General features: G+C 52.8%; 1 protein-coding gene across 1 annotated transcript; it reads left to right on the forward strand.

The window, feature by feature from the left end:
- Positions 1–4,169: 4,169 nt before the first annotated feature.
- Positions 4,170–27,091, forward strand: hdac3 (histone deacetylase 3). Its single transcript, XM_070870848.1, has 9 exons — positions 4,170–4,297; positions 8,284–8,364; positions 9,225–9,298; positions 11,884–11,948; positions 16,236–16,325; positions 18,084–18,142; positions 22,722–22,801; positions 25,431–25,588; positions 26,720–27,091. Exons 1-9 carry the CDS (start codon positions 4,249–4,251, stop codon positions 26,787–26,789), a joined length of 726 nt encoding a protein of 241 aa, XP_070726949.1. The 5' UTR covers positions 4,170–4,248; the 3' UTR covers positions 26,790–27,091.

Raw genomic sequence — 27,091 nt, forward strand, 5'->3', positions numbered from 1 at the left:
CCCCCTTCCTTCCCTCCCTCCCCCCCCCCTTCCTTCCCTCCCTCCCCCCCCCTTCCTTCCCTCCCCCCCCCCCCCCTTCCTTCCCTCCCTCCCCCCCCCCCCCCTTCCTTCCCTCCCTCCCCCCCCCCCCCCTTCCTTCCCTCCCTCCCCCCCCCCCCTTCCTTCCTCCCCCCCCCCCCCTTCCTTCCCTCCCCCCCCCCCCCTTCCTTCCCTCCCCCCCCCCCCCTTCCTTCCCTCCCCCCCCCCCCCCTTCCTTCCCTCCCTCCCTCCCCCCTTTCACCCACTCTCTTGCCTGGCCCGCTCTCTCTCCATCATACCTCACCCACTCACTGTGTAACTGTTAGGCGGTTGAGTTAAGTGCAGCCTGTTAACCCATGTCTGTGTGTTTGAAGGTGTGTGATATCGCCATTAATTGGGCCGGAGGACTTCACCACGCCAAGAAATTCGAGGTATTGCATTATACGATAAAACATCTGGTTAAGTACAGCACTCCTGGACTTGTGATCTAAAATCTTCACTCGCCATCATTTTTCCTTCCATAGGCCTCGGGATTCTGTTACGTGAACGATATTGTCATTGGAATCCTCGAACTGCTAAAGTAAGACATTTGCAGAATTATATTTCAAACAGTGCAGGAGATGCAGTGTCGATATTTCTCTGCGTGATTTAGTCTGCATGTATATCCCAATTATCATTTCCTATGTTACAAAAGTACTTCATTGGTAAAGCACTTTTGGACATCCTGAGGTAAAAGCTCTTTGTTCTGCGGGACGCTCTGTAGAGAGCGAGAGGCCAGTGAGAATTGGAGCTACCAACACTTTATTTTTCCTTTCTTCACTTGCCTCCATTCAGTGTCAGCTGTGGCTCAGTAAGTCTCTCTCTCTCTCTCTCTCTCTCTCTCTCTCTCTCTCGGAGGGGCGGTACTGAGGGAGTGCCGCACTGTCGGAGGGGCAGTACTGAGGGAGCGCCGCACTGTTGGAGGGGCAGTACTGAGGGAGCGCCGCACTGTCGGAGGGGCAGTACTGAGGGAGTGCTGCACTGTCGGAGGGGCAGTACTGAGGGAGTGCTGCACTGTCGGAGGGGCAGTACTGAGGGAGTGCTGCACTGTCGGAGGGGCAGTACTGAGGGAGTGCTGCACTGTCGGAGGGGCAGTACTGAGGGAGCGTTGCACTGTCGGAGGGGCAGTACTGAGGGAGCGTTGCACTGTCGGAGGGGCAGTACTGAGGGAGCGCCGCACTGTCGGAGCTGCCTTCTTTCGGATGAGACGTTAAACCGAGGCCCCATCAATTGGACATAAAAGATCCCTTGACGCTATTTCGAAGAAGAGCAGGGGAGGTGCCTGACCAATATTTATCCCTGAATCAACATAACAAAAACAGATTATCTGGTCATTATCACATTGCTGTTTGTGGGAGCTTGCTGTGCACAAATTGGCTGCCGCGTTTCCCACATTATAACACTGACTACACTCCAAATGTACTTCATTGGCTGTAAAGCGCGTTGAGACGTCCTGAGGTCATGAATGGCGCTATAGAAATACAAATCTTTTTATTACATTCAGCTCCTGTGGTTGGGGTAGGCTGGTGGTTCTGGTACTGGGCAAGTAGCCGAGACGTTGAGAGTTCAAATCTCCCGGGGCAAGTAGTGAAAATCAGTTTAATTATTCTGGTAATCTGTGGCCTCGCATGAGGATAACGACTGGATTGTTGTAAAAACACAACTGGTTTACTGATGTCCCTTCAGGGAAGGCAACCTGCCGTCCTTACCCGGCCTGGGCCTATAGGTGACTCCCGTCCCACACCAATGTGGTTCACTCTTCACTCTCCTGAGGTAACTAGGGATGGGCAATAAACACTGGCTTGATTTCAAGATCAAATAAAATTTAAAAAAAGCTGCTACCTGCAACATCAGCTGGGGTTAGAAGGGGGCATAAATCAGGCCGTTCTGGGGAGATGTCTGGAAGCACTTCTAAACACAAAGGGTAGTGGGAATCTGGAACTCTCCCCCCAAAAAGCTGTCGTGGCTGCGGATCAATTAAAAAATGTCAAAACTGAGATCAGTAGATTCTGTTGGGTAAGGGTATTAAGGGTTACGCAACCAAGGCGGGTAAATAGAGTCATGATCAGCCATGGTTTTATTGAATGGCGGAGCAGGCTCGAGGGGATGAATGGCCTCCTCCTGCACCTAGAAGCAGCTAATGTAGCTGGATTGAAGCTCCCCAGCCTCTGACGTGAGGCAAACCAGGTCCCCGATTGTGGGGGTGTTAAAGACTCCAGGGGCAGGGAGTTCTCCCCAGTGGTTTTGTCACTGGACCAGTAATCCAGAGGCTGAGACTAATGATCTGGCAACGTGAGTTCCAATCCCACCACCGCAGCTGGAATTTAAAGCTAGTATCAGTAATGGTGACCATGTAACTACCGGATTGTCGTAAAAACCCATCTGGGTCACTAATGTCCCTTTAGGGAAGGAAATCTGCCGCCCTTACCCGGTCTGGGCCTATATGTGACTCCAGACCCACAGCAATGTGGTTGAAACATAGAACCATAGAAAATAGGTGCAGGAGTAGGCCATTCGGTCTTTCAAGCCTGCACCACCATTCAATAAGATCATGGCTGATCATTCACCTCAGTACCCCTTTCCTGCTTTCTTTCCATACCCCTTGATCCCTTTAGCCGTAAGGGCCATATCTAACTCCCTCTTGAATATATCCAATGAACTGGCCTCAACAACTCTCTGCAGTAGGGAATTCCACAGGTTAACAACTCTCTGAGTGAAGAAGTTTCTCCTTATCTCAGTCCTAAATGGCTTACCCCTTCTCCTTAGAGTGTGTCCCCTGGTTCTGGACTTCCCCAACATCGGGAACATTCTTCCTGCATCTAACCTGTCCAGTCCTGTCAAAATTTTGTATGTTTCTATGAGATCCCCTCTCATTCTTCTAAACTCCAGTGAATACAGGCCCAGTCGATCCAGTCTCTCCTCATATGACAGTCCTGCCATCCCAGGAATCAGTCTGGTGAACCTTCGCTGCACTCCCTCAATAGCAAGAATGTTCTTCCTCAGGTTAGGAGACCAAAACTGAACACAATATTCCAGGTGAGGCCTCACCAAGGCCCTGTACAACTGCAGTAAGATCTCCCTGCTCCTATACTCAAATCCCCTCGTTATGAAGGCCAACATACCATTTGCCTTCTTCACCGCCTGCTGTACCTGCATGCCAACTTTCATGACTGATGTACCATGACACCCAGATCTCGTTGCACCTCCCCTTTTCCTAATCTGCCACCATTCAGATAATATTCTGCCTTCGTGTTTTTGCCACCAAAGTGGATAACCTCACATTTATCCACATTATACTGCATCTGCCATGCATTTGCCCACTCACCTAACCTGTCCAAGTCACCCTGCAGCCTCTTAGCATCCCCCTCACAGCTCACACTGCCACCCAGCTTAGTGTCATCTGCAAACTTGGAGATATTACACTCAATTCCTTCATCTAAATCATTAATGTATATTGTAAAGAGCTGGGGTCCCAGCACTGAGCCCTGCGGCACTCCACTAGTCACAGCCTGCCATTCTGAAAAGGACCCGTTTATCCCGACTCTCTGCTTCCTGCCTGCCCTCTGAAATAGCCCAGCGAGACACTCAGTTCTAACAGATAGCTGCAAAGACTGCAGCAGTTCAAGTAGGCGGCTCACCTTCTCAAGGGGCAATTAGGGATGGGCAATAAATGCCGGCCTTGCCAGCGACGCCCACATCCCAGGAACGAGGAACAAGAAAAAGGCGTCCTGGGACCGACACTCTTCCCACTGGCAACATCACCCAAAAACCAGACAAGCTCGTGATTCACCTCACTGCTGTGTTCCTCCAGGCCGGGTCCCTGCGATTCGAAGTCATTCGCTTCCGACAACTAATTTTGTTGTTGGGTGCGCGGTCCCTTTAATGGGCCATTCAGATTTTTGAGCAGTAACGTTCTTTTCCATTTAATAGCCGGTGAGCGGCCTGCGTGCGATCTCCAGACCGGGAGCGTTACTTCTGACACAATATAGATACAAACCTCTCTCTTAGTTGCTTCCAAAGATCCTTTCTGTCAATCTAAATCTGTGCACTCTGCAGGCGAGACGTGATTTCCGAACTAGAGTAATGTAATGACGTGTTCCCCGCAGGTACCATCCACGTGTCCTGTACATCGACATCGATATTCACCATGGGGATGGGGTGCAGGAGGCCTTTTACCTCACCGACAGAGTCATGACCGTCTCCTTTCACAAGTATGGGAACTACTTTTTCCCAGGAACAGGTGAGACTTTGGGGGGGGGGACTTTGATACCAGCGATTCCCTCTGGGAAATTTACTGCAGCCATCTGCAGAATTCAGCAGCCGCTGCAGAAAGTGAATGTAGACAGCGATAGAAGCTCAACGCAGCGGGGAAAGGCTTTGTTGAATCTCCAGTAAATTGTAGCCAGTCTCGGGAGTCAGCTTGGCTCAGTTGGCAGAGCTCTCCTGCCCAAAGTCGGAGTCGGTTCAAGCCCTGCTCCAGAACAGGAGTGCCATAGACTGACGCTCCCAGTGCCAGTGCTGAGGGAGTGCCGCACTGTCGGAGGGGCAATACTGAGGGAGTGCTGCACTGTCGGAGGGGCAGTACTGAGGGAGTGCTGCACTGTCGGAGGGGCAGTACTGAGGGAGCGTTGCACTGTCGGAGGGGCAGTACTGAAAGAGCGCTGCACTGTACTGTCGGGGGTCAGTACTGAGGGAGTGCTGCACTGTCGGAGGGGCAATACTGAGGGAGTGCTGCACTGTCGGAGGGGCAGTACTGAGGGAGCGCTGCACTGTCGGGGGGGGCAGTACTGAGGGAGCGCTGCTCTGTCGGAGGGGCAGTACTGAGGGAGCGCTGCACTGTCGCAGTACTGAGGGAGCGCTGCACTGTCGGAGGGGCAGTACTGAGGGAGTGCTGCACTGTCAGAGGGGCAGTACTGAGGGAGTGCTGCACTGTCGGAGGGGCAGTACTGAAAGAGCGCTGCACTGTCGGGGGTCAGTACTGAGGGAGCGCTGCACTGTCGGGGGGGCAGTACTGAGGGAGCGCTGCTCTGTCGGAGGGTCAGTACTGAGGGAGCACTGCTCTGTCGGAGGGGCAGTACTGAGGGAGCGCTGCAGTGTCGGAGGGACAATACTGAGGGAGCGCCGCAGTGTCGGAGGGGCAGTACTGAGGGAGTGCCGCACTGTCGGAGGGGCAGTACTGAGGGAGTGCTGCACTGTCGGAGGGGCAGTACTGAGGGAGCGCTGCTCTGTCGGAGGGGCAGTACTGAGGGAGCGCTGCAGTGTCGGAGGGACAATACTGAGGGAGCGCCGCAGTGTCGGAGGGGCAGTACTGAGGGAGTGCCGCACTGTCGGAGGGGCAGTACTGAGGGAGTGCCACACTGTCGGAGGGGCAGTACTGAGGGAGCACCGCACTGTCAGAGGTGCCGTTGTTTTGAATGAAACGTTAAACCGAGGCCCCGTCTGCCTGTTCGGGTGGACATTAGCCATCGCGCGACCTACTCAAAGAAGTGCAGGGACTTCTCCTGGTGTCATGGCCCACATTCTTCCCTCAATCAGCCTACCCACCTGTCCCAGTAAAGACAGAATAACCATTCACTCATCCCATTGCTCGAAACCTGGTGTAAAAACAGCAAATGCTGCAAGTATGCAGCAGTTCAGTCAGCATTTGTGAAGAGAGAGGAATGGTTATGGCCTTCCTGATGACATTGTTGTGCAGGCTAGGCTGTATTCCATTGAATATAGAAGATTAAGGCGTGGTCTAATTGATGATTAAAGGAGTTGTTAAGGTAGAGAGAGAAAAACGTTTCCTCTGGTGGGCGGCGGTGTTGAATGGCCTCCTCCTGTCCCTGTGTAACAGGCTCGAGGGGCTGAATGGCCTCCTCCTGTTCCTGTGTAACAGGCTCGAGGGGCTGAATGGCCTCCTCCTGTTCCTGTGTAACAGGCTCGACGGGCTGAATGGCCTCCTCCTGTTCCTGTGTAACAGGCTCGAGGGGCTGAATGGCCTCCTCCTGTCCCTGTGTAACAGGCTCGAGGGGCTGAATGGACCTCCTCCTGTCCCTGTGTAACAGGCTCGAGGGGCTGAATGGCCTCCTCCTGTTCCTGTGTAACAGGCTCGAGGGGCTGAATGGGCCTCCTCCTGTTCCTGTGTAACAGGCTCGAGGGGCTGAATGGCCTCCTCCTGTTCCTGTGTAACAGGCTCGAGGGGTTGAATGGCCTCCTTCTGTCCCTGTGTAACAGGCTCGAGGGGCTGAATGGCCTCCTCCTGTTCCTGTGTAACAGGCTCGAGGGGCTGAATGGCCTCCTCCTGTTCCTGTGTAACAGGCTCGAGGGGCTGAATGGCCTCCTCCTGTTCCTGTGTAACAGGCTCGAGGGGCTGAATGGCCTCCTCCTGTTCCTGTGTAACAGGCTCGAGGGGCTGAATGGCCTCCTCCTGTCCCTGTGTAACAGGCTCGAGGGGCTGAATGGCCTCCTCCTGTCCCTGTGTAACAGGCTCGAGGGGCTGAATGGCCTCCTCCTGTCCCTGTGTAACAGGCTCGAGGGGCTGAATGGCCTCCTCCTGTTCCTGTGTAACAGGCTCGAGGGGCTGAATGGCCTCCTCCTGTTCCTGTGTAACAGGCTCGAGGGGCTGAATGGCCTCCTCCTGTTCCTGTGTAACAGGCTCGAGGGGCTGAATGGGCCTCCTCCTGTTCCTGTGTAACAGGCTCGAGGGGCTGAATGGCCTCCTTCTGTCCCTGTGTAACAGGCTCGAGGGGCTGAATGGCCTCCTCCTGTCCCTGTGTAACAGGCTCGAGGGGCTGAATGGCCTCCTCCTGTTCCTGTGTAACAGGCTCGAGGGGCTGAATGGCCTCCTCCTGTTCCTGTGTAACACGCTCGAGGGGCTGAATGGCCTCTTCCTGTTCCTGTGTAACAGGCTCGAGGGGCTGAATGGCCTCCTCCTGTTCCTGTGTAACAGGCTCGAGGGGCTGAATGGCCTCCTCCTGTTCCTGTGTAACAGGCTCGAGGGGCTGAATGGCCTCCTCCTGTCCCTGTGTAACAGGCTCGAGGGGCTGAATGGTCTCCTCCTGTCCCTGTGTAACAGGCTCGAGGGGCTGAATGGCCTCCTCCTGTTCCTGTGTAACAGGCTGTAGGGGCTGAATGGCCTCCTCCTGTCCCTGTGTAACAGGCTCGAGGGGCTGAATGGGCCTCCTCCTGTTCCTGTGTAACAGGCTCGAGGGGCTGAATGGCCTCCTCCTGTCCCTGTGTAACAGGCTCGAGGGGCTGAATGGGCCTCCTCCTGTCCCTTTGTAACAGGCTGTAGGGGCTGAATGGGCCTCCTGTCCCTGTGTAACAGGCTGTAGGGGCTGAATGGGCCACCTCCTGTTCCTGTGTAACAGACTCGAGGGGCTGAATGGGCCTCCTCCTGTCCCTGTGTAACAGGCTCGAGGGGCTGAATGGGCCTCCTCCTGTTCCTGTGTAACAGGCTCGAGGGGCTGAATGGCCTCCTCCTGTTCCTGTGTAACAGGCTCGAGGGGCTGAATGGCCTCCTCCTGTTCCTGTGTAACAGGCTCGAGGGGCTGAATGGCCTCCTCCTGTTCCTGTGTAACAGGCTCGAGGGGCTGAATGGCCTCCTCCTGTTCCTGTGTAACAGGCTCGAGGGGCTGAATGGGCCTCCTCCTGTTCCTGTGTAACAGGCTCGAGGGGCTGAATGGGCCTCCTCCTGTTCCTGTGTAACAGGCTCGAGGGGCTGAATGGCCTCCTCCTGTTCCTGTGTAACAGGCTCGAGGGGCTGAATGGCCTCCTCCTGTTCCTGTGTAATAGGCTCGAGGGGCTGAATGGCCTCCTCCTGTTCCTGTGTAACAGGCTCGAGGGGCTGAATGGCCTCCTCCTGTTCCTGTGTAACAGGCTCGAGGGGCTGAATGGCCTCCTCCTGTTCCTGTGTAACAGGCTCGAGGGGCTGAATGGGCCTCCTGTTCCTGTGTAACAGGCTCGAGGGGCTGAATGGCCTCCTCCTGTTCCTGTGTAACAGGCTCGAGGGGCTGAATGGCCTCCTCCTGTTCCTGTGTAACAGGCTCGAGGGGCTGAGTGGCCTCCTCCTGTTCCTGTGTAACAGGCTCGAGGGGCTAAATGGCCTCCTCTTGTTCCTGTGTTCCTCTGTTTCCAGTGTTAATTTACAGATTTTTATTGTTTAAATTCATGTAATTTTCTTCCAGGCTGTTGTTTGTATTTGGAACGGATTATGAAGGGTGATGTTTGAAATTCTCTCCACAGGCGACATGTATGAAGTTGGTGCTGAAAGCGGCCGATATTATTGCCTGAATGTCCCGCTCCGCGACGGAATCGACGACCAGAGTAAGGGAGGAGCGTTTCAGTCCTTCTCAATCACTCGCTCCCGCACATATCTATCCAATTCTCCTCTCAATCATTCCACACTTATCGGTCTCCCTGAGCAGTCCATTCCATTATATCCATTCATTCCTGGGCTGTGAGCCCCACTGGCAATGGCCGCCTTTAACGCCCGCCCCGAGTTGCCCTGAGAAGGTGGGTGTGGACCACCTTCTTGAACTGCGGGTATAACTGAGTGTCTCGCTAGGGCACTTCGGAGGGCAATTAAGAATCAACCACCTTGGTGTGGAATTGGAGTCACTTATAGGCTCAGACCGGGTAAAGACGGGACAGGTTTTTGTGCTCGCTGACCTACATTTAAGCAACATCTTTATTTCAAAATTCTCATCCTTGTTTTCAAATCCCATGGCCTCGCCCCTCCCTATCTCTGTAACCTCCTCCAGCCCCACAGCCCCCCCGAGATGTCTACGCTCCTCTAATTCTGCCCTCTTATAATCACTCAACCATCGGTGGCCGTGCCTTCAGCTGCCTGGGCCCCAAGCTCTGGAACTCCCTCCCTAAACCTCTCCGCCTCTCTACCTCTCTTTCCTCCTTCAAGACGCTCCTTAAAAGCTCCCTCTTTGACCAAGCTTTTAGTCACCTGCGCGAATTTCTCCTTATGTGGCTCGGTGTCAAATGTTTTATCTCATAACCCTCCTGTGAATTGCCTTGGGGTGTTTCACTATGTTAAAGGCGCTATATAAATCAAGTTGTTGTTATAATTCTTATCACCATGATTGAATGGCGATGTTTTAACCTTGGTAGCGGGGCAGTGGGGATGTTCTTGTCTTCTGACTTTGCGGGTGCCTCTTTCATTTGGCTTTCAGGTTACAGACTCTTGTTCCAGCCAGTTATCAAGCAGGTTGTGGATTTCTATCAGCCCACGTGCATAGTGCTCCAGGTACGTTTACTTCGGTCTACTTGCTGCTGCGTCCTCTCCCACCAGCTGTCTCAGAGGTGCAGTTGTCAAACTCCCTTTCCATTGGGTAGGAACAGGAGGAGGCCGTTCAGCCCCTCGAGCCTGTTCCGCCATTCAGTTAGACCATGGCTGATCTGCAACCTAACTCCATATACTTGCCTTTGGCCTTTAATACCTTTGGTTAACAAAAAGCTATCGATCTCAGATTTAAAATTAACAATTGATCTGGCATCATTTGTCATTTGCAGAAGAGTGTTCCACCCTTTGTGTGTAGAAATGTTTCCTAATTTCACACCTGAGAGGTCTGGCTCTAATTTTTAAGACTATGCCCCCTACTCCTAGACTCCCCAACCAGCGGCAATACTTTCTCTCCATCTACCCTATCAGTTCCCTTAATATCTTGAGAACTTCAATCAAATCATCCCTTAACCGTATAAATTCCAGAGAATACAACCCTAATTTGTGTAATGCAGCAGGTGGTGAGAGAACCAACGCGAGGGAAAAACCTACTTGACCTTGTCCTCGCCAATCTACCTGTCGCAGATGCATCTGTCCATGACAGCATTGGTAGCAGTGATCAACGCACAGTCCTTGTGGAGACAAGGTCCCATCGTGTTGTGTGGCACTACCATCGTGCTAAATGGGATCGATTCAGAACAGATCCAGCAGCTCAAAACTAGGCATCCATGAGTGGTGGTGGACAATTAAACAACTAACAGGAGGCAGAGGCTCCATGAATATCCCCATTCACAATGATGGCGTAGCCCAGCACATGAGTGCGTTTGCAACCATCTTCAGCCAGAAGTGCCAAGTGGATGATCCATCTCGGCCTCCTCCTGAGGTTCCCACCATCACAGAAGCCAGTCTTCAGCCAATTCGGTTCACTCCACGTGATATCAAGAAACAGCTGAGCGCACTGGATACAACAAAGGCTATGGGCCCCGACAATATCCCGGCTGTGTGCTGAAGACTTGTGCTCCAGAACTAGCCACGCCTCTAGCCAAGCTGTTCCAGTACAGCTACAACACTGGCATCTACCCGACACTGTGGAAAACTGCCCAGGTATGTCCTGTCCACAAAAAGCAGGACAAATCCAATCCGGCCAATTACTGCCCCATCAGTCTACTCTCAATCATCAGCAAAGTGATGGAAGGTGTTGTCGACAGTGCTATCAAGCGACACTTACTCACCAATAACCTGCTCACCGATGCTCAGTTTGGGTTGTGCCAGGACCACTCGGCTCCAGATCTCATTACAGCCTTGGTCCAAACATGGACAAAAGCACTGAATACCAGAGGTGAGGTGAGAGTGACTGCCCTCGACATCAAGGCAACATTTGACCGAGTGTGGCATCAAGGAGCCCGAGTAAAACTGAAGTCAATGGGGAATCAGGGGGAAAACTCCCCACTGGCTGGAGACATACCCAGCACAGAGGAAGATGGTTGTGGTGGTTGGAGGTCAATCATCCCAGCCCCAGGACATCGCTGCAGGAGTCCCTCAGGGCAGTGTCCTAGGCCCAACCACCTTCAGCTGCTCCATCAATGGCCTTCCCTCCATCATAAGGTCAGAAGTGGGGATGTTCGCTGATGATTGCACAGTGTTCGCAACTCCTCAGATAATGGAGCAGTCCATGCCCGCATGCAGCAAGACCTGGACAACATTCAGGCTTGGGCTGATAAGTGGCAAGTAACATTCGCACCACACAAGTGCCAGGCAATGACCATCTCCAACAAGCGAGAGTCTAACCACCGCCCCTTGACATTCAACGGCATTACCATCACCGAATCCCCCACCATCAACATCCTGGGGGTCACCATTGACCAGAAATCTAACTGCGTCTTCGGCAGCACCTCCCAAACCCACGACCTCTACCACCTTGAAGGACAAGGGCAGCAGGAACACCACCACCTGCAATAAACACTGGCTTTGCCAGTAACGCCCACATGAATATTTTTTTTAAAGTACAAAAGCAAGGAAATGATGCTGAACCTTTATAAAACACGGGTTCGGCCTCAACTGAAGTAGTGTCCCATTCTGGGCACCACACTTTAGGAAGGCTGTTGAGGCCTTATTGAGGGTTCAGTGGAGCATGGTACCAGGGATGTGGGACTTCAGTTACCTGGATAGACTGGAGAAGCTGGGGTTGTTCTCCTTGGAGCAGAGGAGATTTGATCGAGGTGTTCAAAATCATAAGGGGTGAGGACAGAGTAGATAGAACAAAACTGTTCCCATTGGTGGAAGGGTTGTGAACCAGAGGTCACAGATTTAAGGCGATTGGCAGAAGAACCAGAGGGGGAGATGAGAATTATTTTAACGCAGCGAGTTGTGATCGGGGACGTGCTGCCTGAAAGGGCGGTGGGAGCAGATTCAATAGTAACTTTCAAACCGGGCATTGGATAAATACTGGAAGGGGCTGTGGGGAATGAGCGGGGCGGGGGTGTGGAATGATTGGATCGCTCTGTCACAGAGCCGGCACAGGCAGCCCAGTGAGTTGGGGACTCTGCGATTTTGATTTGTTGATTGCTTCACTCGGCTGGATCTGATGTTGCTTTATTTATTTATTCCAGTGCGGTGCGGACTCTCTCGGCTGTGATCGTCTCGGTTGCTTCAACCTCAGCATAAAAGGACACGGGTAACTAAACCTTGCTTGTTTTGGTACCACATGGCTTCCTCGGTGAAGAGACATGCCTTCGCCTGGCGTGACATAGCCGTGCTTATACTGAACTGGTGACATGGGACCCGTGCTTCCCAAAACTCTCCACCTCTGGGGGTTGTCCTTGCCTCGTGTCTGGGTCTGCTGTAAACTCGTTGATAGAGACTGATTGCTGCGATTGGTCAATGACTCCATTATTGTTGTATCGTGGATGGTAGGAGGCGAACTCGATGGACTGTGGTCTTCTGTGCCAGCACACTCTCCTCTGAGTCAGACGGTTGTGGGTTCAAGTCCCACTCCAGATACGTGAGCACAGAAATCTAAGCTGACATTCCAGTGTCGGAGGGGCAGTGCTGATGGAGTGCTGTACTGTCGGAGGGGCAGTGCTGAGGGAGTGCTGCACTGTCGGAGGGGCAGTACTGAGGGAGTGCTGCCCTGTCGGAGGGGCAATACTGAGGGAGTGCTGCACTGTCGGAGGGGCAGTGCTGAGGGAGTGCTGCACTGTCGGAGGGGCAGTACTGAGGGAGTGCTGCCCTGTCGGAGGGGCAGTACTGAGGGAGTGCTGCACTGTCGGAGGGGCAGTACTGAGGGAGTGCTGCACTGTCGGAGGGGCAGTACTGAGGGAGTGCTGCACTGTCGGAGGTGTCACGGCACTATTTCGAAGAGCAGGGGAGTTCTCCCCAGTGTCCTGGCCAACATTATGCCTCAATCAACATAACAAAAACATTATCTGGTCATTATCACATTGCTGTGTGTGGGAGCTTGCTGTGCGCAAATTGGTCACCGAGTTTCCTACATTACAACAGTGACTGCACTCCAAAAGTAATTAATTGACTGTGAAGTGCTTTTAGATGTCTGGTGATCGTGAAAGGCGCTATATAAATGCAAGTCTTTAATCGTCCAGCAATTCCTCTGTTACAACAACCTGTATTTATATAGCACCTTTAACATAGTAAATCATCCCAAGACGCATCACAGGAGTGTCATCAGACAAAATATGTTGACACCGAGCCAGTGAGGAGAAATGAGGTCAGATGACCAAAAGCATTGGTTAGCAGTGGTTAGTAAAAGTTCCATAGGCATTCTTCACCTCCATAACCAGAAAGCTGTGCCTCCACAAATATGGTATATCGTTGGTACTATGCACTCCGCCTGTGCTACAGATTCCTGGTTCACACGCCCTGGATAGTAATCCAAGGGCAGACTATGCACATTAAAGAAAGACTTACATTTCTATACCGCCTTTCAGGATCTCGGGAAGTCTATGAGCGCTTCACAGCCAATGAAGTACTTTTGAAGTGCAGTCACTGTTGTGATGTGGGAAATTAGCAGTCAATTTGCGCACAGTAAGCTCTCACAAACAGCAGTGTGATAAATGACCAGATAATCTGGTTTAGTGATGTGGATTGAGGGATAAATATTAGTCAGGACATCGGGGAGAACTCCCCTGCTCTTGTTTGAAATAGTGCCAAGGGATCTTTTACATCCACCTGAGAGCAGATGAGGGCCTCCTTTTATTGTCTCACCCGAAAGCCGGCACCTCCGACAGTGCAGCACTCCCTCAGTACTGCCCCTCCGACAGTGCAACACTCCCTCTGTACTGCCCCTCCGACAGTGCGCCACTCCCTCAGTACTGCCCCTCCGACAGTGCAGCGCTCCCTCAGTACTGCCCCTCCGACAGTGCAACGCTCCCTCAGTACTGCCCCTCCGACAGTGCAGCGCTCCCTCAGTACTGCCCCTCCGACAGTGCAGCGCTCCCTCAGTACTGCCCCTCCGACAGTGCAGCGCTCCCTCAGTACTGCCCCTCCGACAGTGCAGCACTCCCTCAGTACTGCCCCTCCGACAGTGCGCCACTCCCTCAGTACTGCCCCTCCGACAGTGCAGCACTCCCTCAGTACTGCCCCTCCGACAGTGCGCCACTCCCTCAGTACTGCCCCTCCGACATTGCGGCACTCCCTCAGTACTGCCCCTCCGACAGTGCGCCACTCCCTCAGTACTGCCCCTCCGACATTGCGCCACTCCCTCTGTACTGCCCCTCCGACAGTGCGCCACTCCCTCAGTACTGCCCCTCCGACAGTGCAGCACTCCCTCAGTACTGCCCCTCCGACAGTGCAGCACTCCCTCAGTACTGCCCCTCCGACAGTGCGGCACTCCCTCAGAACTGCCCCTCCGACAGTGCAGCACTCCCTCAGTACTGCCCCTCCGACAGTGCGGCACTCCCTCAGAACTGCCCCTCCGACAGTGCGGCGCTCCCTCAGTACTGCCCCTCCGACAGTGCAGCACTCCCTCAGTACTGCCCCTCCGACAGTGCAGCACTCCCTCAGTACTGCCCCTCCGACAGTGCGGCACTCCCTCAGTACTGCCCCTCCGACAGTGCGGCACTCCCTCAGAACTGCCCCTCCGACAGTGCAGCACTCCCTCAGTACTGCCCCTCCGACAGTGCGCCACTCCCTCAGTAATTAGGTGCTTATGTCTCTGGAGTGGGACTCAAAGCCACGTCCTTCTGTCTCAGGTGAGAGAACGACCTCACCTCACCGTCTTTTGCTGAGTGACGGTCTGTACAGCGTTCCGTACCCAAAAGCCAGCCCACCTAGTTACATGTAGACGGACCTGCTTTATCCTTATTGTTTGAAGTCAGGGGTGGGGGGGGGGGGGGGGGGGGGGGGTGAACAACCTCTGATTAGCATACAACCCTGTCTGAAAGGGTGGTAGAGGCAGAAACCCTCACCACATTTAAAAAGTACCTGGATGTGCACCTGAACCTACAGGGCTACGGACCGAGAGCTGGAAAGTGGGATTAGGCCGGGTAGCTCTTGGTCGGCCGGCACGGACACGATGGGCCGAATGGCCTCCTTCTGTGCTGTAAATTTCTGTGATTCTATGAAACCGCCTTCCATCCGACTTTAGAATCACAACCTACTGTGGGTTGTCTTGTGAAAATAACCCCTTTTGAGCAATCTTTAACTCCGAATGTTTTTAAATAACTTGTATCTGGAAAAAAAGCTGTTGAGGCTGGAGGTCAACTGAAAATTTCCAAACTGAGACCAGTAGATTTTTACCAACCAAGGGTGTTCAGCGATAACGGAACCACGATGGGTAAAATTACAGATCAGCCATGATCTGTTTGAATGGCTGGAGGGGCTGAATGGCCTCCTCCTGTTCCTATGTAACAGGCTCGAGGGGCTGAATGGCCTCCTCCTGTTCCTGTGTAACAGGCTCGAGGGGCTGAATGGACTCCTCCTGTTCCTGTGTAACAGGCTCGAGGGGCTGAATGGGCCTCCTCCTGTTCCTATGTAACAGGCTCGAGGGGCTGAATGGCCTCCTCCTGTTCCTGTGTAACAGGCTCGAGGGGCTGAATGGCCTCCTCCTGTTCCTGTGTAACAGGCTCGAGGGGCTGAATGGACTCCTCCTGTTCCTGTGTAACAGGCTCGAGGGGCTGAATGGGCTCCTCCTGTTCCTGTGTAACAGGCTCGAGGGGCTGAATGGCCTCCTCCTGTTCCTGTGTAACAGGCTCGAGGGGCTGAATGGCCTCCTCCTGTCCCTGTGTAACAGGCTCGAGGGGCTGAATGGCCTCCTCCTGTTCCTGTGTAACAGGCTCGAGGGACTGAATGGGCCTCCTCCTGTTCCTGTGTAACAGGCTCGAGGGGCTGAATGGGCTCCTCCTGTTCCTGTGTAACAGGCTCGAGGGGCTGAATGGGCTCCTCCTGCTCCTGTGTAACAGGCTCGAGGGACTGAATGGGCCTCCTCCTGTTCCTGTGTAACAGGCTCGAGGGGCTGAATGGCCTCCTCCTGTTCCTGTGTAACAGGCTCGAGAGGCTGAATGGCCTCCTCCTGTTCCTGTGTAACAGGCTCGAGGGGCTGAATGGCCTCCTCCTGTTCCTGTGTAACAGGCTCGAGGGGCTGAATGACCTCCTCCTGTTCCTGTGTAACAGGCTCGAGGGGCTGAATGGGCTCCTCCTGTTCCTGTGTAACAGGCTCGAGGGGCTGAATGGGCCTCCTCCTGTTCCTGTGTAACAGGCTCGAGGGGCTGAGTGGACTCCTCCTGTTCCTGTGTAACAGGCTCGAGGGGCCGAATGGTGGTCTCCTGTTCCTGTGTAACAGGCTCGAGGGGCTGAATGGCCTCCTCCTGTTCCTGTGTAACAGGCTCAAGGGGCTGAATGGTCTCTCTCCTGTTCCTCTGTTCCTACGAATCCTGACCGTCACTGGCAGTGGACTGAGCGTGAACTTGTGAGGTCCCGATGTGATTTTTTTTGTTCTGTTTTGCAGGGACTGTGTCGAGTTTGTGAAAAGCTTCAACATCCCCCTGCTGGTGATGGGAGGCGGGGGATACACGGTGCGGAATGTAGCCAGATGCTGGTGAGTGGGCGGCGATGTGAGACCGCAGAATGCAAGTGAGCATTGGCAGGATGTGACTAACTCTGTGTCGTCCCCCGCGGTTATCCCCCACCTCCCCAACGATCTGCCACAGCCTCAGCTTTTCACTATATTTACAAACGGCTTGGATGAAGGAATAGTGAGCCATGCATCCAGGTTTGCTGATGACACCAAGTTAGGTGGGAGCAGAAAGTTGTAAAGGGACAGCCTTAGGTTAAGTGAGTGGGCAAAGCTGTGGCAGATGGAGTTCAGCGTTGGGGGGGAAAGTGTGAGGTCATCCGCTTTTTGACCTAAGAAAGATAGACCAGAGTATTTTCTAAAGAAGCTGGGAACTGGAGGAGCAGAGAGAGATTTAAAGGTGCAACAGTCACAAAAGCTAGCGGACAGGTACAAAAAATAATTAAAGAGGCTCATGGAATGTTGGCCCTTATCTCGAGGGGGGCTGGAATACAAAGGGGAGGAACTGATGTCACAGTTGTATAAAGCTGTGGTCAGACTGCACCGGGAGTAACTGGGTTCAGTTCAGGGCCCAGGCTCTGGGGGCGGATATATCGGCCTCGGAGTGGGGGGGGCAGTGCAGATTCATCAGGATAATACCGGGGCTGAAAGGGTTAAATTATGAGGCCAGGTGGCACAGACTGAGCCGGTATTCCCTCGAGTGTAGAAGGTTAAGGGGGTGATTTAATTGAGGTATTAGATGATGAAAGGATTTGATAGGGTAGAGAGAAAGTATTCCCTCTGGAGGGGGGAAGTTCAGAACAAGGGGGCATCACCTTAACATTCGAGCCCGGCCGTTCAGGGTGATGTCAGGAAACACTTCTTCACACAACGGGTGCTGGGAATCTGGAACTCTCTCTTTCCCCCAAAAAGCTGTTGAGGCCGGGGGCCAATTGAAAATTTCAGAACTGAGATTACTAGATTTTTGTTGGGTAAAGGGTATTAAGGGTCACGGAACCTAGACAGGTAGAGGGAAAAGGTTAAGGGTGTTTAATAGAGGTGTTTAAAATTGTGAAGAGTTTTGATAGAATAGATCGGGAGAAACCATTTCCTCTGGCAGGGCGCTCGGTAACCAGAGGACACAGATTTAAGGCGATTGGCAAAAGGACCAGAGGGAGAGGTGAGAATTTTTTCACGCAGTGCGTTGTAACGTGCTGCTGAAAGGGTGATGGGAGCGTCTTCAACAGTAACTTTCAATGGGGAATTGGATAAATACTTGAAAAAGAAAAAAATGCAGGGCTGTGGGGAAAGAGCAGGGGTTCGATTTGTCACAGAACTGGTACAGACACGATGGGCCGAATGGCCTCCTGTGCTGTGTGATTCAATGAACCGTTGAACTTCTGCAATTGGTGTCTGCAACAGGAGAGGAAATGAGCCATCCTGTCTGTTCCAGATCACTGTCTAGTGGCTCCAGCTGAAAGTGCGCGAGTGTGTGCGCGCCTGCTCCTACACTGGGGGACAGAATGCGATAAGGGGCGTCTGTGGTGCCTCCCCACGGTGGAATAGCCTGTCGGTACCCACTGTTGACTTGCCACATTTGGTTACAGTATTGGAAGGCAGTCAGTGCCGGTGTCACCGTGCCACAGTCAGGATTTGTGGGGCCTTCAGGAGAGGACGGGAGTAATTGAGCAAAAAAGAGAAGGGAGTTTGATTGGGGGAACATGCGTGTGAGCTAACGGGCACAGGTCAGCTTGTGAGCCAGAGCGAGACGGTTTGCGATTTACTGTTTCATGTCTCTCGCAGGACGTTTGAAACCTCGCTGCTTGTTGATGAAGAGATCAGTGATGAGCTGCCTTATAATGGTGAGTTAATTTTCAAACCATGTCTGTGGGACTTGGCGCATCTAAAGGAACAATAGCGTTTCCTGCCAACAACTAAAACCGGCGCGCTCATGCAATGGTTTTAGCATCCCAGAGGTCGTGAACTCTAATCCCGCCACGGCAAATTGTCAATTTGACTTCAGAAAAATAATGATCACAGAGTCCGTCAAATTGTGGTTTAAAAAAATAAAAGATCTGGGTACCTGGTGACCACCAAGACATGGACTGACCCAATGGAGTGACCTCCCCCCACTCCTCAAACCTGGTATGATCCAATGAAATGACCCCCTCCTTACCTGGTCTGACCCAATCAGAGTGACCCCCGCTCCTTCCCTGACATATGAGGAGAGACTGGATCAACTGGGCTTGTATTCACTGGAATTTAGAAGAATGAGAGGGGATCTCAGAAACATATAAAATTCTGATGGGACTGGACAGGTTAGGTGCAGGAAGAATGTTCCCAATTAAACCCAAAACCAGGGGTCACAGTCTAAGGATAAGGGGTAAGCCATTTAGGACCGAGATGAGGAGAAACTTCTTCACTCAGAGAGTTGTTAACCTGTGGAGTTCTCTACCACAGAAAGCTCGTTAGATATATTCAAAAGGGAGTTAGATGTGGTCATTACGGCTAAAGGAATCAAGGAGTACGGCGAGAAAGCAGGAATGGGGTACTGAGGTGAATGATCAGCCATGATCATATTGAATGGCGGTGCAGGCTCGAAGGGCCGAATGGCCTACTCCTGCACCTATTTTCTATGTTTCTATGATTCCCTGGAGTGGCCCTCTCCTTCCCTGGAGTAACCGCTCCTTCCCTGGACTGACCCAATAAAGTGACCCCTCCTTACCCGGTCTGACCCACACATGGCTCCGGTCCCATCCTCCCCGGTTGCCTCTTCAATGCCCTGTGAATTGAGCCATTCGTTGCAACAACATTGCGGAAGAAAGGCCCACCACCATTTCCTCGGAGTAAGAAGGGATGGACAATAAATGTGGCCTTGCCTGCGACGTACCACCCCCGGAACCGGATTAAACACGATGTCTCCTCGATGGCCGAACTGTAAATTTAAGATTCATAAAAGCTTTTGGTGGGTGTTGTTCAAGAGGGTTGGAGCGGGTACAGAAGAGATTTATTGAATGGTTTCAGGGCTGAGGGATTTCAGTTAGTTGGATAGACCTGGAGAAGCTGGGGCTGTTCTCCTTCGAGTAGAGAAGGCTAGGAAGATTTGATAGAGGTGATCAAAGTCATGAAGGGTTCAGGCGGAGTAAATAAAGAGAGACAGTTTCCGACGGCGGAAGTGTCGATAACCAGAGGGCACAGATTGAAGGCGATTGGCAAAACAACCAGAGGCGACGTGAGGGAAAAGCTTTTTACGGAGCGAGTGGTTATGATCTGGAATGCACTGCCTGAAAGGGTGGTGAGGCAGATTCATAATGCCCTTCAAAATTGGATAAATTGAAGGAGAAAAAATTGCAGGGATATGGGGAAAGAACGGAGGAGTGGGACTGACTGGGCTGCTCTTCGAATAGAGTCGGCGCAGACTCGATGGGCCGAATGGCCGCCTTCAGTGCTGTACTGTTCTGTGATTCTATAAGAGTGACATCAGACTGGTTCTGTACACACATTGTAAACTGCTGATCATTTATTCACCATTCTAGCTCACTGGTTGTAATCTGTCATGCTTTTATTCACTAGTTTACACTCAGCAGCTTTCGTCACTTTGAGAATAGTGACATGCCGAGTTTTGCCTTCCAATTCTTGTGCGTGACCCACCTTGATGTCTGTAAGCAGGAGTGTGGCTCAGTAATACAGGCGCCCGTTCAACACTCGGTATAAAGACTGACGTCACTTTAGGTGAGAGAGAGTCGAAACAAATCCAGTCCTGAGGGAGGGAGAGCCCTGATTCGTTCGGTAGTTCCCAGTATTGGAGGTCCCTTCATTGTGTAAGCCGGGTGTAGTGTTAGTTTTCAGCATTACAATTCAACATTCAGCATAGAGAGGCAGCAAGGTTTATAGAGAGAATTCCAGAGCTTAGGGCCTAGGCAGCTGAAGGCATGGCTGCCAGTGGTGGGGCGATTAAAATTGGGGATGCACAAGAGGTGAGAATTGGAGGAGCGCAGAGATCTCAATGGCCTTCATTGCGAGAGGGATGGAGTACAAAAGCAGGGAGGTCCTGTTGCAACTGTACAGGGTATTGGTGAGGCCGCACCTGGAGTACTGCGTGCAGTTTTGGTCATCTTACTTAAGGAAGGATATACTCGCTTTGGAGGGGGTACAGAGACGATTCACTAGGCTGATTCCGGAGATGAGGGGGTTACCTTATGATGATAGATTGAGCAGACTGGGTCTTTACTCATTGGAGTTCAGAAGGATGAGGGATGATCTTATAGAAACATTTAAAATAATGAAAGGGATAGACAAGATAGAGGCAGAGAGGTTGTTTCCACTGGTCGGGGAGACTAGAACTAGGGGGCACAGCCTCAAAATACGGGGGAGCCAATTTAAAACCGAATTGAGAAGGAATTTCTTCTCCTAGAGGGTTGTAAATCTGTGGAATTCTCTGCCCAAGGAAGCAGTTGAGGCTAGCTCATTGAATGTATTCAAATCACAGATAGATAGATTTTTAACCAATAAGGGAATTAAGGGTTATGGGGAGCGGGCGGGTAAGTGGAGCTGAGTCCACGGCCAGATCAGCCATGATCTTGTTGAATGGTGGAGCAGGCTCGAGGGGCTAGATGGCCTACTCCTGTTCCTAATTCTTATGTTCAGAGGGTTGGAGGAGGTTAAGGAGATAACGTCCTGGGAAAGGCAAAAAAACATGGAAAAAATCCAGGAGCAATAAGGAAAATAAATCCTCTGGAATAATCCTCTCCGACTCAGTCAGGTGATGGAAACCAGCGCAGGAGAGCACAGTGACGATGCGTGCATCGTGTTAATCCACTTACCATATGATGCAATCTCTGCCCCAGCCAAGAACTGGTCCAACTAGATGCAGAATGAGCGAGTTGCAGTTAGCTGACAACAATTTTACAAAGGTGTAGCTCAGGCGCTGCACGGGAGAATCATTTTGTAAAATCAATCCTCATATCTCTATTTCATCGTTGGTAAATATGTGTAGCCTGTAAAACGGCCATTATAGAGCATGACCCGACGTGTCAGCTGAGGTTCAGTGGTAAGCTGATTGGAGGTTGGCATGCAGGTACAACAGGCAGTAAAGAAAGCAAATGGCTTGCTGGCCTTCATAGCGAGGGGATTTGAGTATAGGAGCAGGGGGAGGTCCTACTGCAGTTGTACAGGGCCTTGGTGAGATCATACCTTGAGTATTGTATGCAGTTTTGGTCTCCTAATCTGAGGAAGGACATTCTTGCTATTGAGGGAGTTCAGCAAAGGTTTACCAGACTGATTCCCGGGATGGCAGGGCTGACATATGAAAGACTAGATCGACTGGGCTTATATTCACTGGAATTTAGAAGAATGAGAGACGATCTCAGAAACATATAAAATTCTGATGGGATTGGACAGGTTAGATGCAGGAAGAATGTTCCCAATGTTGGGGAAGTCCAGAACCAGGGGTCACAGTCTAAGGATAAGGGGTAAGCCATTTAGGACCGAGATGAGGAGAAACTTCTTCACCCAGAGAGTGGTGAACCTGTGGAATTCTCTACCACAGAAAGTTGTTGAGACCAGTTCGTTAGATATATTCAAAAGGGAGTTAGATGTGGTCCTTACGGCTAAAGGAATCAAGGGGTATGGTGAGAAAGCAGGAATGGGTACCGAAGTTGCATGTTCAGCCATGATCTTATTGAATGGTGATGCAGGCTCGAAGGGCCGAATGGCCTACTCCTGTACCTACTTTCTATGTTTCTATTAAGCCCGCTGAGAGAATGAGACTAAATACAGGCACAGAGTACAAAAGCAAGGAGGTTATAATGAACCTGTATAAAACACTGGTTCAGCCTCAACTGGAGTATTGTGTCCAATTCTGGGCCCCGCACTTTAGGAAGGATGTGAAGGCCTTGGAGAGGGAGCAGAAAAGATTTACAAGAATGGTTCCAGGGATGAGGGACTTCAATGCAGAAACTGGAGAAGCTGGGGTTGTTCTCCTTAGAGCAGAGAAGGTTGAGAGGGGATTTGATCGAGGCGTTCAAATTTATGAGGGGTCTGGACAGAGTAGAGAGAGAGAAACTGCTCCCATTGGTGGAAGGGTCGAGAACCAGAGGACACAGATTTAAGGCGATTGGCAGAAGATCCAGAGGCGACACGAGGGTAAACGTTTTTACGCAGCGAGTGGTTAGGATCTGGAATGCACTGCCTGAGAGGGTGGTGGAGGCAGACTCAATCGCGGCTTTCAAAAGAGAGTTGGCTAAGTACCTGAAGGAAAAACAATTGCAGGACTACGGGGAAATGGCGGGGGGGTGGGACTGGCTGAGGGGCTCGAGCCAAAAGCCGGCACGGGCTGGATGGGCCGAATGGCGACCTCCTGAGCTGTAACCGTTCTGTGATTGCACCGTGCTATCGTGGTGCTAACTGGCATTAATTGGAGAATACCCTCGTTTCTCTCAGAATACTTTGAGTACTTCGCTCCAGACTTCACGCTTCACCCAGATGTCAGCACCAGGATCGAAAACCAGAACACCAGGCAGGTCAGTCACGGGCTCCCTGACAGTGAACAACACTTTATTTCTAGCTCTTTTCCACACATGTATTTGCCGTTTACGACTGCTCTTCGATTATTTTGTGCTCTGTATGTTGAGGGATCTTAGCACTGCTGAATTTCAGCTACCAAGTGTGAACATCAAACACTCCCAGGGCAGGTACAGCAAGGGTTAGATACAGAGTAAAGCTCCCTCTACACTGTTCCATCAAACACTCCCAAGGCAGGTACAGGGGGTTAGATACAGAGTAAAGCTCCCTCTACACTGTCCCATCAAACACTCCCAGGGCAGGTACAGGGGGTTAGATACAGAGTAAAGCTCCCTCTACACTGTCCCATCAAACACTCCCAGGGCAGGTACAGCACGGGGTTAGATACAGAGTAAAGCTCCCTCTACACTGTCCCATCAAACACTCCCAGGGCAGGTACAGCACGGGGTTAGATAGCACACCAATGTGAGTGACTCTCACTTGCCCTATGTAGAGGCCGAGGAAGACCCCCGCAGCCAGAGGTTCCAGAAGAATGGTCACCAGCACCTTCTCTGAGCAGCTGGGGATGGGCAATCAATGCCCGCAATGCCCACATCCTGAAAATGAATAAAATAAAATAAGCAGGAGAGGTATTTTTCTGCACGTGGAACGCCTCTCCCAGACACCGCTGGAAGCAGAAACTGCAATCTCATTTTAAAAAGATAAATGATTGAAAAAGAAAAGTGTTAAAGGGGTCTGTAGAAAGTGTCGAGAAATGGGACTAAGAGGAGTGGTGCGTGTAGGCCGAATGGGTACAGACAGACAGAAAGACTCACATTTATATGAATTCTTTCATGACCACTGGAGGTTGCAAATCAGCCAATAAAGTATTTGGCGTATAGTCAGTGTTGTAATGTGGGAAACGCAACAGCCAACTTCCGCACAGCAAGCTCCCACAAATAGTAATGTGATAATGACCCAGATAATTATGTTGATTGAGCGATATCTCAGGGATAACTCCACTGCTCATCTTTGAAATAGTGCCATGGGATCTTTTACATTCACCTGAGAGGGTAGACGGGGTCTCGGTTTGATGTCTCATCTGAAATACGGCCGACAGTGCAGCACTCCCTCAGTACTGCCTCTCCGACAGGGCGGCGCTCCCTCAGTACTGCCCCTCCGACAGTGCAGCACTCCCTCAGTACTGCCTCTCCGACAGGGCGGCGCTCCCTCAGTACTGCCCCTCCGACAGTGCAGCACTCCCTCAGTACTGCCTCTCCGACAGTGCGGCGCTCCCTCAGTGCTGCCCCTCCGACAGTGCGGCGCTCCCTCAGTACTGCCCCTCCGACAGTGCGGCGCTCCCTCAGTGCTGCCCCTCCGACAGTGCGGCGCTCCCTCAGTGCTGCCCCTCCGACAGTGCGGCGCTCCCTCAGTGCTGCCCCTCCGACAGTGCGCCGCTCCCTCAGTGCTGCCCCTCCGACAGTGCGGCGCTCCCTCAGTGCTGCCCCTCCGACAGTGCCGCACTCCCTCAGTACTGCCCCTCCGACAGTGCCGCACTCCCTCAGTACTGCCCCTCCGACAGTGCGGCACTCCCTCAGTACTGCCCCTCCGACAGTGCGGCGCTCCCTCAGTACTGTCCCTCCGACAGTGCGGCACTCCCTCAGTGCTGCCCCTCCGACAGTGCGGCACTCCCTCAGTACTGTCCCTCCGACAGTGCGGCGCTCCCTCAGTCCTGCACTGGGAGTGTCAGCCTCGATTTTGTGCTCTAGTTCCTGGAATGGGACTTGAACCTACAACCATCTGCCTCAGAGGCAAGTGTGCTATCTACTGAGCCACAGCTGATGTGGGGGCGACGGGCCGAATGGGAACTGGGGGAGTGGGGGGGGGGGGGGCGCGACGTGCCGGATGGGGACAGGGGTGTGACGGGCCGGATGGGGACGGGGGTGTGACGGGCCGGATGGGGACGGGGGGTGTGACGGGCCGGATGGGGACGGGGGTGTGACGGGCCGGATGGGGACGGGGGTGTGACGGGCCGGATGGGGACGGGGGTGTGACGGGCCGGATGGGGACGGGGGTGTGACGGGCCGGATGGGGACGGGGGTGTGACGGGCCGGATGGGGACGGGGGTGTGACGGGCCGGATGGGGACGGGGGTGTGACGGGCCGGATGGGGACCGGGGTGTGATGGGCCGGATGGGGACCGGGGTGTGATGGGCCGGATGGGGACCGGGGTGTGACGGGCCGGATGGGGACGGGGGTGTGACGGGCCGGATGGGGACGGGGGTGTGACGGGCCGGATGGGGACCGGGGTGTGACGGGCCGGATGGGGACCGGGGTGTGACGGGCCGGATGGGGACCGGGGTGTGAGGGGCCGGATGGGGACCGGGGTGTGAGGGGCCGGATGGGGACCGGGGTGTGACGGGCCGGATGGGGACCGGGGTGTGAGGGGCCGGATGGGGACGGGGGTGTGATGGGCCGGATGGGGACCGGGGTGTGACGGGCCGGATGGGGACCGGGGTGTGAGGGGCCAGATGGGGACCGGGGTGTGACGGGCCGGATGGGGACAGGGGTGTGATGGGCCGGATGGCCCTCCTTTTGGGCTGTAAGATTGAACGATTGTAATGTATCAATTCCCTGGCTCCTGTTCCAGTACCTGGATCAGATCCGGCAAACCATCTTTGAGAACCTGAAGATGCTGAACCATGCTCCCAGCGTCCAGATCCATGACGTCCCTTCGGATTTACTGAGCTATGAGCGGGCAGACGAGCCTGACCCTGAGGAGCGTGGGTCGGAGGACAACTACAGCAGGTACGCCGCACAGCGACAGAGCTGAGCAGGGCAGCGACCTCGTGGTGGGGGATAATACAAACCTAGCCTGAGTAATCGTTCAGTGTGGAGACAGCTTCAGATCTCAGGGGACATGGGTTAAAAGTCAAGGAATGAGGAGAACTCCGGAACAACCCAAAGATTAAGTTGTGGAGTAAGTAACCTGGGCGGAATATATTAGAATAGAATCATAAAGGCACAGGAGGAGGCCATTGGGCCCATCGAGCCTGTGCCGGCTCTGTGACAGAGCGATCTAATCAGTCCCACTCCCCCCCGCTCTTCCCCCACAGCCCGGCAAATGTTTTCCCTTTAAGTATTTATTTAATTCCCGTTTGGAAGTTATTATTGAATCTGCTTCCACCGCCCTGATTTTGAACTCCTCTATTAAACCTCTCCTTAACCTTCTCTGCTCTAAGGAGAACAACCCCAGCTTCTCCAGTCTATCCATGCAACTGAAGTCCCTCATCCCTGGAACCATTCTCGTAACCCTCCTCTGCACCCTCTCCAGGGTCGTGAAACCCTTCCTGAAATGTGATGCCCAGAATGAGCCTAAGCAGTGACTTATCATGGTTTAGCATATTCCCAACCTCAGTGGTCCAGAGAAGGTGCTTGAACCAGTGCTTAGCGATTTGATATAACTGGTTGCCAGGGCACTTCAGATAGATTATTTGTATATATTATATATTTTTCCATATAGTGTTTATATTTATGTTATAGAATGATAGAACAATACAGCGGGAGGCCATTCAACGCTTCAAAAGAACTCTCCAATCAGTCCCATTCCCCCCGCTCTCCCCACTGCCCCACAAATTTCCCTTTTTAAATATTTACCCAATTCCCGGTTTGAAAGTTACTATTGAATCTGCTCCCACCGCCCTTTCAGGCAGCGCGTTACCGATCAGGACACACAGATGTGTATATATAGCTTTAAGAAAGAAAGTCTTGCATTTATATAGCGCCTTCCACGACCACCGGACGTCCCAAAGCGCTTTACAGCCAATCAAGTATTTGTCGGAGTGTAGTCGCTGTTGTATTTGTCTAAATGATGTCAGTTGGAGGGAAGGGGAAATGAATCATTTCTGTCCCTGATCAGATTCCTGTTCCCTCCCCCAGGCCCGAGGCTGGCAATGAGTTTTACGACGGTGACCACGATAACGACAAAGAGAGTGACGTGGAAATATGAGGACAAGACCGGCGTGTATCGGAGCAGACACTCGGGACTGACTGGCCCGGCCTGGCCCGGCTCGGCACCGGTAGTGCACCACCGACGGGTGCCGAGTTTTCGGAGCAGTGAGGGGGGGGGAGGCAGGAGGACCAGGCCAAGTCCCTCCTCCACCACCAACCCCCGGCCAGGTGATGGCTATTCCGGCCAGGGCCAGTGCCTGTCCGGGAAACGCAAGAGGCAATTCCTCCGCTCCGGTAACCATTCCTCTTGTGTTTTGTTTTGGTTGGACAGAAATAAATAATAAGACTTGATTATCTGAA

Source organism: Pristiophorus japonicus, unplaced genomic scaffold, assembly GCF_044704955.1.
Source record: "Pristiophorus japonicus isolate sPriJap1 unplaced genomic scaffold, sPriJap1.hap1 HAP1_SCAFFOLD_1847, whole genome shotgun sequence".
In the NCBI taxonomy this organism is placed as follows: Eukaryota; Metazoa; Chordata; class Chondrichthyes; family Pristiophoridae; genus Pristiophorus; species Pristiophorus japonicus.

Excerpts from the sequence above, each read along its gene's own strand:
- hdac3 (XM_070870848.1), top strand. The coding sequence starts at position 4,249 with ATGACCGTCTCCTTTCACAAGTATGGGAACTACTTTTTCCCAGGAACA. Across the intron at positions 16,326-18,083 it reads CGGAATGTAGCCAGATGCTG|GACGTTTGAAACCTCGCTGC; the intron begins GTGAGTGGGCGG and ends TGTCTCTCGCAG. Across the intron at positions 22,802-25,430 it reads AAAACCAGAACACCAGGCAG|TACCTGGATCAGATCCGGCA; the intron begins GTCAGTCACGGG and ends CTCCTGTTCCAG.